We start from the raw sequence: 14,989 nt of genomic DNA on the forward strand, positions 1-14,989 counted from the left end.
AACGAGAGGCAGAGAAGAGCAAGAAGCAGACATTAGAATGTAGTAGGCAAGAGACTCTAAGTCATCACGACGAGCCTGTTCCTGTATAAAGAACCATATATTCCATTAATTAATAGAGTGTATATGACTAATAGACTGTACTTACCTTTATTTCTGCCCAGACCAAAGTAAATTGGTCTGGATAGGATTGAAGTCGAGTCTGCGTACTGAGTGAATGCACGCGCGAATTTCTCTAAGTTTAGTTTCCCACGAGTGTGCGTTTCCTGGTGAATGACGTCGAACGCTCAGTTTTGAGTCCTTCACGCGTAAATTCAATAAAATATTTATTGTTTAATTTTACAAAAAATTAAAACATACTTTTTGTAGCTAATATGAAGACCTTTCTAATAGTATTTTTTTTGTGAAATAATAATGAGTTTTAGTAATTATAGACTGCAAATACCCTTAAAGTGAGCGTTTCTGGGTGAAATACAGTACTCTGTGATGCTATGCAGAAGAGTTAAAATGAACAAAGCACGGAGAATGAACTATATTACATAATACAATATTAGTCATCATGAACTGAAGATGAACCAGCCGTCACGGCGACGCGTGTAATGAATGCACTTGCACTACTAGTGCTCCCTTTCTCTTTCTCTTCCTCTTTCCCTCTGGCTTACACGCCAGTCGTCGACAATGGCGCAGCCATTAGAAACGATGCCCCGCAGTGGCGACGGAGACGATGTCTTTACCTCGCAAGACGGTCTGGAGCCAAGTGTCGTGCCCGACGGCGACTTGGACGATGTTCTCAGTGCGAGCAACACGAACGCTTCCGACCTGCGTGCGACTCTTCAATCGCTGCTGGACAGCAAAGAACGACAGCTCCAGCAAGCAGGCACTCTCGGTCAGCGTGTCCTTGCTCAGCAGATGGAGCTCGAGGAGCGTGTCCGCCAGTTTCAAGATATGGATGCAAACAGGGGTGACCGTGACGAACCGAGTGCCGAAATGCGTCTCCAGTATCGCGACCTCGCAAACACAATCCAGTCCTGGAACGAAGAAAATGCCAAGTTATCGAGCGCATTCAGCGGCAGACGTCGCGAAAACGGTGCTCTGCCTTCACAGGACCTGTCTTTGCCCGACGACGTTCCACAGGAACCCCCGACTGCACACCATCCATCCGCACCCTCCGCTTCACAGTCACGGCGCGCTAAGAATGCAGCTCATCGCGCCAATGATGTCGGTCAGTACATTCTGTGGTGTTATTGCAATATAATTTACTCATTCTACCTCTTTACAGAGTTTGCTTTTGAAATTGGTAGTAGCTTGTTGACAGAGGTTCGACGATTGCAGAGCCTGCTCGGAGAACGTGACAAGGCAATACAAGACATGAAAGAGGAAAAAGACGATTTAGAGAAGGCTGTGGAGGCGCTGAAGAAGGCTCTGCGTGAACAGGAGCAGAACGCCGGTACGTCCTATGTTTTTTCTTCGGGCACAATGGCGGTCCCTTTGACTGACTTCTCGACGTGACGGCGACCACCCGCAGACAAGTTCAAAGAGGAAAATTGGAACCTCGAAGTTTCTCTCCAAGAACTGCGTACTCAGCTCGCGGACGTCCAGTCAACTGCCCAGCGAAGCGAATCGGAGACGAAGAGACTTACAAAGGCGTTAGCGACTGCGCGTGAACAGAACGATTCGTCGAAGAATGAGGTGGATCGACTTCAGCGTACCATCGAAGATGCGAAGAATAAGCACGAAACAGACGTTGCGCTGCATCGTAAGCAGACCGCCGCACTTGCTCGCGACAAATCCGATCTTCAACAAGCCGTCGATACGTACAAGGCAGAACTTGCACGCGCCAGTCGTCGTTTACCCCGATATGGCTCGCCACTCACACCCGATGGACGCAGTGATGCGCAGACGCCTCGTACGACCGACGATGAGGAAGATCTTTTCGGTCCTGGCACGACTGGCATGGGTATGTCAACGAATCGTCGAAGGATGGATACCTCGGGGTTATTCCCTCCAGATGCATTTGGGCCAGATTACGTCGATGCGTCACCGGAGCCGTCGCCATCCAAACCCTTCTTATCGCCGAATCACCCATCAAATGAAATTGAAGCTCTCCAACAGAAACTTGCACATGCTCAACGGCAAATCAGTACTCTCAAAGGCACACTCGCTCGAGAGAAGGAGCTACGCATCGAGTATAGGAGGAAGATGATTGAGGCGGGTCTGCAAGGTCAGCGACTGGACGACGAAGAGGACGACGAAGAGGAAGTCGACTCGGAAGGTCGACAGCCGAGGTCGAATGTACATGCGACGACAATCAGAGGCAGGGGGCGAGGACGTGGCACAGTCCGAACTGGTGCTCGAGGCGGCGGTCGTACGCTTGCTCAGAAGTTGATTGCTGCGAAGAACCGTGGCGACGAGGAGTCGGATGAAGAATATCTTGACGAGGAATCAGAGGCATACCCATCGACTGCACTGCCAGATACCACCGGTGACGAACGGGCAGCCGATACGAGTATGACTAGCATTGCACTGTCATCGCCAACTGCTCCTACGTTCGCCGCATCACCATCTCCTGAGCCTCTTTCCAATCGTGACAGCGTCACTAGTGTAGAGGGTATGGATCCGGAATTTGCAAACATCCTTCGCCGCGTTCCGTCTGCGTCATCGTCAGCCAGTCGCCGAGGGAGTCCCTTCACGAATGGTACAGTCCGTGGCCGTGTTATTGGCGCAAGACGTCGTGGTGGTACTGCATTCCAGGGACCTCGTCCTTCGTCCCTTGTTGGAGCACCAGAAGCTCTTGCTTCAGAACTGGGCCTTGCGAATACGAGTGCTGCTATGGAGAGTGTACGCGAGGATGGAGAATTTGAGAAGGTGCTCGTCGAGGTTGCCTGCCAAACGGACTTTGAAGAGGTTGCTCCAACTTCTGCACCCGTCATTCCTGCTGTAAGCAAGCCAGAGATGGCAGATGTCTCCGTTCAGGCAGAACCGGTTCCTGAAGTAGCACCATTAATCACAAAGCCGGAAACAGCTGAAATGGCGATTCAAGCGGAACCAGAGCCAAAACCGGAAGTTACAACGGATGAGGCGGCCATTCAACCCGTCATCGCTGCTCCTGTTGTCGTTAGAAGCGAGTCGTCAGTACAAACCGTCGAGCCGGCTCGTTTGCACATATCCATTGGTACTGAACCGGAGAAACGACCTGCTCTGGTTGATTCGGGCACATCGACCGAGCCACCCACGCCAGTCTCAACATCTAGTGTCGTTACGCAGACGGACCCGATTCCAGAGCCGGAACCTATAGTACGTGAGGTGCAGGTGATGCAGCCGACACCTCAGCGGAGTGATGCAGAGACACAAACGTCCCCACGCTCGGAACTCTTCCTATCCAACGTACCTAACTTACCATCGTCACCGCTTGCTCAGCGTCGCTTGCGTTACCTTAGTACGGCCTCTACAGCTACGGCTGTGCCAAACAGGCCTCTTCAAGTTGTTCAAGACGAGTCAGAGGAAGAAGATTCTCATACCGAATTGGCATACGCCAGTGCGGGCGAGCCAGAAACTGAGACGGATGCGGACGATTTCAGAGATGCAATGAGTCAGGTGCCAACAGCGACGGTTTCCGAGTCGCTCAACGACGATGACTTCCACTCAATGTCGACTATGACTGACAACGACTTTTCGGATGAGGAGGATGAAGAAGACACCGAAAGCATCAAGGCGTCTGTCCTGGGCTTGACTGGTCCTTCTGGGGAAAGTGGTTCTGTTCGGCGCAGTGAGCAAGATATTACTGAGCCCGCTCGGACATACGAGTGTGCTGCCGTCAGCACGGATCCGCCAAAGGAAGATCCAAAGCGCGAACTCTCGGAGATGTCAATCCAAACTGACGAATGGCAGCCACCACCAGCTGTTTCGCCTATTGCCAGCACTCCTCAAGGATTCGGACTGTATCGCGTGGGTCCGAATTCCCAGCAATTCCAGTTCGTGCCTCCTGCGTCATCTCTACCGGCTTCTGCGGTTTCAACTCCCATTTCGCCGATCACTTCCACGCCGCCTGTTCAAGCTCTGCGCGATGCAACGAATACAGTGGGTGCGCGCCCTATGCGGTTTTCGTCACCGTCTTTGCCTGTGGAAGGAAACAAGAGCGCTGTGACCGATGGTACACCTGACATAGCCCAGCGTCAGCATACGCAGTCGTTCAGTTCGGGGTCACCAACCATTGATAAGTCGCGTCCTCCGACGATGATGCTCCCGCCTCCACCGAAAATGCCGCCTCCGCCTAACAGTATGCCTCCGCCATCGTTCATTCCAGAGAAGCGTAGACCGAATTCTGCGTTATCGTCTCATCGTGATATGCCTCCTCCACGACCTTCGTCTCCTCCACCTCCTGAACTCATTCAGCGCGCAACGACTCCACTTGGATCGCTCACAGTGCCCAGCAGAGGAGCATCCGGAAGTCGTCAGCACGGATCGAGTTTGCCGCCAATGTCAGTCTTGCGCCAGCCTACGTCAATTAATAGCTTCAGGTCTGCTGCGAATGCGAGCGCACTTGCACAGTTATCGAGTGGAAGTAGTCAGGTTCCCTTCATTGATCGACAACTTCATTCTGCTGCATCACTATTGTCTGATCAAGAGGACATGATGTCTCGTCGGTCGTCTATTTCCTCGGACTTCCATCATAATCGTGCCTTGTCGGACGAGCACGCTGGTACAACAGTGCTCAATACTCCGGGTACGCAGAGTCGCACTGCGAATATGCCAAGTTCGTCGACAGACCCGGCAATTATCCATGCAATCACCCAAACCATGATCGGCGAGTGGCTGTACAAGTACACAAGACGTACGATTGGCAAAGGTCATGGCGAGCGAAGACATAAGCGTTTCTTCTGGGTGCACCCGTATACAAAGACTTTGTATTGGAGCTCAGGAGATCCGGGATCGACGACTGTTACAGAGCAGAGTGCAAAGAGCGGTCAGTTATGAAGTTCTTTGCGGTTTCGACAATATACTAATAAAATACTTAATGACAGCATACATTGATTCTGTTCGCTCTGTACTCGACCCTAATCCAATGCCGCCTGGACTTTACCAGTATAGTATCGTGATATCGACACCGCAGCGGGAGATGAAATTCACAGCACCGACAAAAGAGCGCCATGAGATATGGCTGAATGTAAGCAAGCCGGCCAGGATAACTATCTTTCCTTGCATGTCTGACTTTTGCTTTACAGGCATTGAATTTCCTTCTTGCTCGCCCGACGCCGACAGCCCAATCCCCAACAGCAACCCAAGTCCACGGCCCACCAGTTACTCCCGTACGCAACGCGGGGGCTGTTTCTCCAATGTCACGACGAACTGGTCGCACTGAGGCATCTGGAATGTCCAATGAGTCTCCTTGGAGTGTGACGAATGTTACTCCGCGAGGGACGCGTCGCAGTCGATCTCGTGTGTCGATGGCTGGCTCAGTGGGCAAGCGTTCCAACACTCCTGCTGCTGAGTATCTGCGATGGATAGACGGACCGGGGAGTCCTGGCGCAAATAGTGTACGCGGCTTCGAGTTTGGTAGTCAAAGTGCTGATGCCGCCGATGACGAAGAGCTCGATTTTGAAATCCATGACTCCATTACGAGCGAAAGGGAGGGCTTTGAGGGACTGGAAAACGTTCGTGCTTGCTGCGATGGGTGAGTAACACATTTCATATCTTTTTTTTTTCATGGACTACACTCTGATACACATGCTCTAGTCGACACACAGTCGGACGCGATTCCGGAATGTACGAGCATCATCATCATCATAACCATGATCACGTTCCTGGTCATGTACCCAAACCTGCACACGTCCACCGTCCAATCCCCCAGTTCGCCCGTCCAGAGCCGCCTCCAGAGCGCACACAGTCTTCGAGGCCTTCGTCCCCGGCATTCTCGTTCCGCTCCCGCACGAGTAGCCGGAAGTCCGGTGAAGGCGTCGGTAACTTATTTAGTCGCTTCGGAACACGGAGATCCAAGACGCCTGCCGTCTCGCAAGACGGTTGAACTGCGTCATCGTCGAACACTCTCTAACTTGTTGATACGATACCTTGCCACCAAGCATACAATACCGATATAATCTTGGAATCATTCTTTGTCCTCATTTCTTAGTCTTAGAATATCACACACACTCTCCTTAGTTTTTATTTTCTGCTCCACAAAAAGAATTGCACTCTCGTTTTGATATCCATTGTGTCCCGTCTCGCTCCCTTTTCCCTTTTTTCCTCCCTCTTGTCCCTTTCTTACTATTCCTCTTCATTTCATTTATGGCTAATCCTCTAGGTTATGTGTCTATCTTGAAACATTGTCTGGTCTGGTTATTTTGAGGTTTGTTTTTTGTCTTCTATGTCTTGTCATTTTGTCATTTATTTCTAGGATGTTGCTTGCAACGTGTATTTGTAATTTGTCCCTTTTATGTGAGGTTTTGATATGAGGAACTGTGTGTCAATTGAGTAAGATGTGTCTAGTAAAGAGAGCATTTTTGTGAGAAGAAAGAGGTTCTGTGTATGGCTGACTGTATAAATTAATTCCTCTACAGACTCTTATATTATATTATTTTTAAAATATCAGACTGAAGATTTAAATGTTCTCAGGTCTCAGAACTGTGTTTACTATTCTCTATCTAATATTTATGTTAGCGTTTTGAGGTCGCAATGATTCCCTTAGAGTAGTTCACACCAGTAGGGGTTCAGTGGGCTCCACTCATGGTGCATAGGCGTTAATACAAGTCGACTGTATAGTTGGTAATGTGTTGTGTACTGTTATATGTGTCCTATGAGCTTCATCGTCCTTATATTAAGTATTATATATACTATCTAATATTGTGTGTCTCAGATGTATGTCTTGGAAGACATGTCTAAGACATATGACACATTTATCCGGAATAAATGCTAACACTCCCCTTCAAACTTATACTAGTTGATCAGGCTAATATAATGTTTGATAAGTGTTCGTTCATTGTTTTACTAATATCATTTACATCTGCAATGTAAATGTTTCGTTTACTTTGTATATTAAGTCCACTGTAAGTGTTGCGTTCGTCCAATGTATTATTATAATGTTTGATGTAATAAATCAATTGTTAATTCAATTATGATTGCCAAGAGAGCTGCAGAATCTCTTTAGCATTCGTTCGTTCGTAGTTTTAATATTATTAATGTTATAGTTGTTACTATAATGTTTTATCATTTGTATGATAGTAGTTTTCTTGTTTGCAATTTAATATGATATGTTATAACTTTGTTTCGTTCGTTTTTCATGTCATATTGTTTGTTTTGTGTCATAGTATGTTTATTTCTTCATACTGCACTGTTCTGTAGTTGTTCTGTTATTCGTTTTGTTTGTATTCATATTATTATACGTGTAGTTCGTTTTATATTCTTACACTCATTGTGTAATTAGAATTGTACTTTGTTTGTATTGTTTCGTTTGTATAGTTAATACTATATTTAATAACAATGTGTGTGTTATTAATTTGTTCACATTAATTTGTATTCTTGTGCATTTGAATTGTGTTACTAGTAGTTTTTCCACTTTTACTTTCACAATGAAACTGTTGAATCATGCTTGTAAAATGTGTTATTGATGTTATTATGATGTCCTCTATTCATCATGTATCATCTTCGTTCGTTTCGTTTTGTATTCATACCTTTTAAGCATTCAATTGTAGTTCTATGCCTTTATATTGAAGCATTGTATTGTTCACAATTTGTAATATCATGTATGATATGTCAGATCACTTCATATTAAGGTTGATTAAGGTTTTATTCTTCTGTTATTTGTATTGTTTTATCATCTGACTGTTTGTAAGTCTGTTTAGACACATTATTTATGTTTTAAACATATGATATGTTTGTATTGTTTTACTGTTTTACAGTAGATATATTTATTATCAATATATGTGTGCATTGTGTTTGTTATCATTTAATGTGTCCTTCAACTTTTACAAACTATAATGTTATTTGTATGTTTGTATTGTTTTATTGTTGTGATAATGTTTTATTATCATTGCATAATGTTTATTCAATTAATATATTGCTCTGCACAGTTATAATATGTGTTTGTTGCTTTTATTTTGTAGATAGATGAAGTAGTGTGCTTCACAGTTCTATTTTTCATCATATATCATAATATTCGTTTGTTTTATTGCTTATTTTGTGTCAAATTCTGTTTGATATTGTTTTAATCATTATATTCACTTTATTTGCTGAATATATGTGTGCATTCGTTATGAGATATGAATTTATTTTGTTAATTTTGAGTGTATTACTCATTTCATTCATTATGATCGATGTTATCTTGTTTGCTTTGAAAGGATTAATGTTTTGATTACTGTTATGTCTGTTGCTTCTTTTAATTAACTTACACAAGTGCTTTGTGTGTCTAACATTGATTGCTTTAGGAATATGTGCCATTCCTTGGCTACATTGTGTTAATTCTTAATTATCTGTCTGAATATTACTTTGTTTGGTTGATTATTTGTTCACTATTATGTCCTGCATGCTAGGGAATAAGCATTGTAAGTTTTACATAATGTGTGATTGTTATTTTCAATGTATTATATGTTCCATTTGAGGAAAGCATAGTTGTGTTTGATATTTCTATATAGTTCATTATGTACTAGAGATGCTTTTCTGCTCGACATCTTTGTATGTAGTGTACTTCTTTGTGTTTAGGTATATACTCTGTAATATATTCGTTCATAATATGTTCAATTGGTGCCATGTATGGTGTGACCATTAAAGATTTCAGAGAAAATGTCTCTTGCATAGGTATTTCATTGTTGAATTCAACAGATTTGCTTCTTATTCATTGTAATAACTTTGTAATTATGTTTTGTAGGATGTGCAAGGTTAAATAGTGACATAGTCAATATTTCCGCATCATTTAATTGTTTGCTATGTTTCTATTATTTGTTATGTTTTATGTTTTGTGAATTTTATGTTTGTGAATATATGCTATTACTCCCCTTCAATTCGAGAAGGTTTGCTTTGAGCAATTGGCTTTCGTGTGTGTGTAATTAATTTGTTTGTACGTTTTCATCATTTAATCATTTGTTTAAGCATTGTGTATTAATGTGTGAATGTGTTTTGTTCAATAACTTTGATGTTATTTGTTATTTTTGTCTGATTTCGTTATTAATTCTTTATAGCATTTGTACTCTTTGTTATTCAAGTTTATACTCAAATAGATTGCATGTATGCTTGTGTATTTTGTTTGATTATTATGTGTACGTCTGAATAGTTTGTTAATCATTTGGTATAGTGTTGTTTTAGCAAGCATAAGTTTGCAATTTCGTTTGTTTTATTTGTATACATTATGATGCATTGTTTAGATTTGCTCAGTATCATTTGTCTTCCGTTTGATGACAAAAGTATTCAAGCTATAGTGTTTTGTTTCTGTTCTGTTTATGTATTTTATTCTTTTGTGATAGGCACAAGCTCAAGCAAGGCTGTTAATGAAGAATATACTGTTATGATATTGTTTGAACTTCAAATAGCTAATGATATGCTTTAAGTATTGATCATAGATTTATTCTTTACAAATTCTATCTTTCTGCTGTTTGTAGTAATCTATTAAATCTGTCACACATTGTGTTTAATCATTTGTAAAGTGTTTGATTGAGTTCTGAACTTATGTTCATTTCTTTAGATTTTGTTCCAACGTTTGTTTGTCTTTTGTGTACTTGGCAACAGTGTTTGTTCTGTTGTATGGCCCTTTGGACTATCCAATATTAGGCTCTAATGTTTTGTAGCATTAGTTGTTTTGTTTTGTGTCTGTATTATTGTATTTTGTCATGTTTTTAAGTGATATTTAATTGTTTATATTGTTTATACTGATTGTATTAATTGTATTGACTTAATACTTCATTATCATGTATATCTTATTGATATATTATATTGTTACAATGTATTTGTAACTATTGTTCGTTCGATTTTGTATTGTAATAGTAATTGTGCAAGGTATAAGATATGTATTTGCCTGTATAGTATTGATATTGTGTCGATATTATACATATATGCATCATTATATTGTTTCATTGTTTGTAGCATTATGTTTTAATTTAATGTAATACTTTGTATAAGTATATATGTTTGTTATTATATGTTTAGACTGTTTGCAACATTGTTTTGTATGTTTTATTACTTGTTTTATGTGTTATTATGTGTTTGTTCAATTGTATTTTGCATACAACATTGTGTTATTCAACAATTAATAGTTTTATGTGTTCGAATGCATTATTATTACTTCATACGTTTGTATATTTGTTTATCTATGTGATATGTTTGTATTTCATAAATATATGTTATTTATTGTGATTGTTCATTTGTGATAGTATAAATCGTTTTTATATTTGAGTTATTATGCTTTAGTAGCATTTATACTCTTGTTTTCATTTTATTCGTTTGCCTAATCATTATTAGATTGATTATACGTTTGCAATATATTTCTTTATATTGTTATTATGCTTTGCTAGCATTGTTCTTTTGTTTATAGTATTAATCATTTATATTATTAATATACTATCAAATGTTCGTTTGTTATGTGAGACGTTATTATTATAATGTATCTCTGTAGTGTAAGATAAAGTAGTTCAGTGTTTGAATATAGTATTATTGAGTACTCATTGCATTTAAAGCAACTAGTTCATCTGTCCGTATGTCTTAGACATCTGATACATTATCTGTATCTAATATATGTCTTGTATCATGTATCCAATACATGTCTTGTTAGTTTAATAAATCAATGTGTGTTTGGGATGCTCAGACAGGTGTGTCTAGGTCCACGTAGATAATACGTTCCAGTTACGAGTATTGTATCATATCTTGTTGTATAAAGTAATTGTAGTCTTCCAGACAAGACGATTTGCATTTGGTATGCTCAGATGAGAGTACCAAAGGTTTGTAGACAATTAGAATGGATTGTACGTGTAGAATCAAATTGATTCAGCATTAAATAGAGTAGTTCAATGATACTTATCAAGTTTAGTATGATTGAGCATATCATATCATTTGTACTATAGTATATAGTACACTGAAGCATTTGTAATAACGATTGTAGTGCATATAGTCATACATATAGCTAGTGAGGAGGAATCATAATCATTTAGATGATGATTTCGAAGAGTTGCATTTGTAGAGGGTAAGATAAAAGCATAGTAACAATGTAGACATGAGTAGGGAGCACAAGGCTCATAACCTGTTAGTGTTTTGAGGTTGCAATGATTCCCTTAGAGTAGTTCACACTAGTAGGGGTTCAGTGGGCTCTGCTCATGGTGTGTAGGCATCAATACAAGTCAACTGTGTAGTTGGTAATGTGTCGTGTACTGTTATATGTGTCCTATGAGCTTCATTGTCCTTATATTAAGTATTATATATGCTATCTAATATTGTGTGTCTCGGATGTATGTCTCAGAAGACATGTCTAAGACATATGATGCATTTATCCAGAATAAATGCTAACAATTTATTACTTTCTTAGTCTTGTTCAAATTTCTCCTTACTGTATGTCCCTTTTTATATATATTAATAGATAAGTTAAGTTTCTTTTCTTACTTAAGTTTATGTATGTCTTTTTGTTAAAAGAATTATTATTAATGTTTAGATCTTATTAACAATCTAGAATACAGAAAGTATTAAGAAAGAGGAGTTACAAAAAGAAGCTAGAACATTGTAAGCCTACCTTATAACTTACAATGACTTCTGTACAGTTCTACACCTGTCCTGGTCCAGAACCTACCTTACAGCTTACAACAATGTCTGTACTGTTTTACACCTATTCTGGTTTAGAACTACAATTCTCAAACACAGACTTTCTTTATAGTTTATTAAGTTACACACATTCTCTCTTATACTCACACTGAGTTTCCTATTTGGTCTGAGTTACCTTTCCTTCATTCTTAAACACATACAGTCTTCTTTTGTACTTGTATTGTTTTCCCCTTTAAGTGTGAGCCACTTTTCTTCATTTTTAGTATATATAGTTTGTATTCTCTACTTTTATTATATTAGTTCTTATTCCTGACTGTAACAAAGGTAAGCTCTTACATGTACATACATTAGTTCTTATTCCTGACTATAACAAAAATACCTTTGTCCTGTCAGCTCTTGTGTGTTATTACTAACTCAGAACTTAATTGGAAGTTGTTTGTAACAGTGTTTAATACTTCCTTAGTACTGTTTTACTTTTTTTTAATATTAACAAAGTAGTCTTTATTGTACTACACATTAGTAAGGTTCTTTCAGCCTTCCTGAATGTCTCTCTACTGTTAGTAAGGTTTCTTAACCTTCCTAAACACTCTTTACTATTAGTAAAGCCTCTCTAACCTTCTTAAACACATTACTACAGTTCTAAAGCAACTTCTACTGTCTTCCTAACTGTATATAACCAGGTCTTGTTTCTCCTAACACAAGACCTTGTTAGACACTGTTAGTCTATGTAAAAGTAGTAATAGACTCAGTGTTACACTTTATAAGTAGCTTAGAGATAAGTTATACTAGTAAGGGTTTAGTAGACTCTTGTTAGTAACAGTATAGAGGGGACCTGAAGGCTTAGTAAGGCAACCTAGGCTACAACTATTCTATACAACAGAAATACAGAATGTAAGTACTAGAATATAGTCAGAACTCACAGAACAGGCAGAGAGAGAGTGTGAGATAAGAGTAGAGTATATAGAGTGAGTCTAAGAGTATAGGACTATCTAGAGTAGACAAGATTAAGACTACTAGACTAGTCTGATCTTATACACCTATATATACTAAACTATATAAGAGTACTCAGAGAATAGTAAGCTACTAAGAATGATAAGCTATAAAGAATGAAAGAAAGGAAGGTCAAAGATAAAGGTACAAAGAATGAAGAGATAGACAAAGGGTAAGAGACTATAGAATGAACAAAGAATGAAGGAGTGGTTAAAGAAACAGAATGATAAAGTAAGGAGGAGTAGTAGTAAGAGTCAGTCTGTATATAGTTTATAAACAGTACTCTTAAGGGACAGAAGTCCTGAGTTCTAGTATAGAAGAGTGTAGAACTCTTAGAACTGAAGGTGTAAGAGTAGAGAATTGTAACATTACCCCCCCTCTAAAACCAATTGTTCTGATTAGTAAACATTAGGCTTGGTTAGTAACTCAGACATAGGTTAGAATAGTAGGGTTTGGAAATCTGTAAGACAGAGTTAGTGTAGAGTACTCAGATGAAGTTGATAGAAGTCTTAGATTGCTTTAGTAGTATGAGTAAGATTTTTAGTAGGTTCTCAAGCATGTTCTTCAACTAGGTACCCTTTCTAGAAAATAAGAAACTTGAGCTTTCTGTGTACTAACTTAGTATCTAATATGTACTCTACTTTGTATTCTAGTTCAGAACCAATAAGTTCTAGTAAAAGTAGTAGGGGTCTTTATTGTAAAGGAAAACCTGGATTATAGTACTAAAACAACAGAACCTTGTTAAACACTGAGTGTATGTACTTTTATATTGTTAGAAGTTAGAGTTTGTAGGTAGAGGTACTAACCTTCTTTTCAATAATAAAGAGTCTGAAGCACTTGTTGTCTAACTTCTTTATTAAGTAATTCATAGTCAGATTAGTAGCTTCTAGTATAACTTTGTTACTAGGCTAGTAATCCTTAATTGTAGACCTCTTCTAATCATAGTTCTACTTTATAACTTATACTGTCTTCTCTAAAAGAGCTTGTGTGTCCTTTCTAGTCTTGTGTATCTGTTCTACAAAGTCTGTTACAGATTTAGAACTGTTGTTCTGGTTCAGAACTGTCCTCTAATACAAATGTCTCTTATGATTGAGAAAGAATAAGGACTGTCCTGTTATAAAGTGTTACTAGTTATTATGTACAAATTCTGTTAGAGCTAACTATTTAGACTAGTCTGACTATTAATAATTAATAAACATCTAGAGATAGAGTTTGATCTTCTGATTGACTCACTCAGTTTAACTATTAGTCTATAAGTAATATGTAGTAGAAGGGTTCCCTTGAATTCTGAGAAGTATATACAAGTCTTACATGAATTTTGACTCAAATTGTAGTCTGTAATTGTGAATAAGCTTCTGAGGGAGTCTGTACAACTAGAAGACATAGTCCTAATAAATGTGTACTATACTTTTAGAAGTGAGTTCTGTTTAGGTTAGAACTGTATAGACTTGTTTAGAGAATTAGTTAACAATTATACAGATAGTATTATAACTCTAAGACTTAGGTAGCTTACTAATCAGGTCTACTAAGACTTCTTCCTAAGAGTAATTCAGAATCTAATACAGATGTAGGGGAGCCTAAACCCTTGTCTAGTAAGCCTTAGTCTGTTAGTATATATTACAACTAGTTACATACTTTAGAATTTCCTTCTACATTCCTAACTACTATGTCAGGAGAAAGTCAAAATTATTATATACTCTTATATGTATCTAAAATATGTAAAAAAACAATATTATCCATAATGACATTCATTGCACCCCTTATTGGATAAGATATATAAAAGATACTATAAGGTTGTAATAAGATAGATTTATATTATGAGAATTAATAAACATTACATGTCTTTACAATAGGGATATAAGAATTATAGTTCTTAGGAAAGTCTATAATGGTATATATTGCACCCCTCTTTTGATATGGCATAATATTTCTTATGCTATCTTATAATCCTTATATAAGTTAATTTACAGCTTATATCTTATCTGAATGGCTTATTATACAATATATATTTTATTTAAATATTTTATTCTTTACTAACAACGATACATAATATTAATACATTATGATAGGAGCAAAAGTATCACTACCTTATCAAATCACAACAACTGATAGACGTACCGTGGGTATTCATCTCCTCGTGCTCTTTCTTCCCCTGCTTCGCGAGTTCGTCCCAGTACTTACGTTTCTCTACAAACAGCGAACGCCATTGTTGTGAGATCGTTTTGGAGAGGTCAGCTTGACGCTGATGTCGTGCTACCAGGTCGCCTTCTGCAGG

General features: G+C 39.1%; 2 protein-coding genes across 2 annotated transcripts; one reads left to right on the plus strand and one right to left on the minus strand.

Moving 5' to 3' along the window:
• Positions 1-631: 631 nt before the first annotated feature.
• Positions 632-6,235, plus strand: FOMMEDRAFT_20543 (uncharacterized protein). Its single transcript, XM_007267121.1, has 6 exons — positions 632-1,219; positions 1,277-1,444; positions 1,523-4,960; positions 5,019-5,161; positions 5,220-5,668; positions 5,731-6,235. The coding sequence occupies exons 1-6, from the start codon at positions 676-678 to the stop codon at positions 6,017-6,019; spliced, it is 5,031 nt and encodes a 1,676-aa protein (XP_007267183.1). The 5' UTR covers positions 632-675; the 3' UTR covers positions 6,020-6,235.
• An 8,562-nt stretch (positions 6,236-14,797) lies between these two features.
• Positions 14,798-14,947, minus strand: FOMMEDRAFT_85343 (uncharacterized protein; the record flags this gene model as incomplete). The annotated part of the gene is made up of 1 exon (XM_007267122.1): positions 14,798-14,947. A coding segment is annotated over one exon (150 nt), but the record flags the coding sequence as incomplete, so codon positions are not given.
• Positions 14,948-14,989: the final 42 nt, after the last annotated feature.

Source organism: Fomitiporia mediterranea (assembly GCF_000271605.1).
Source record: "Fomitiporia mediterranea MF3/22 unplaced genomic scaffold FOMMEscaffold_6, whole genome shotgun sequence".
Lineage (NCBI taxonomy): Eukaryota > Fungi > Basidiomycota > Agaricomycetes > Hymenochaetales > Hymenochaetaceae > Fomitiporia > Fomitiporia mediterranea.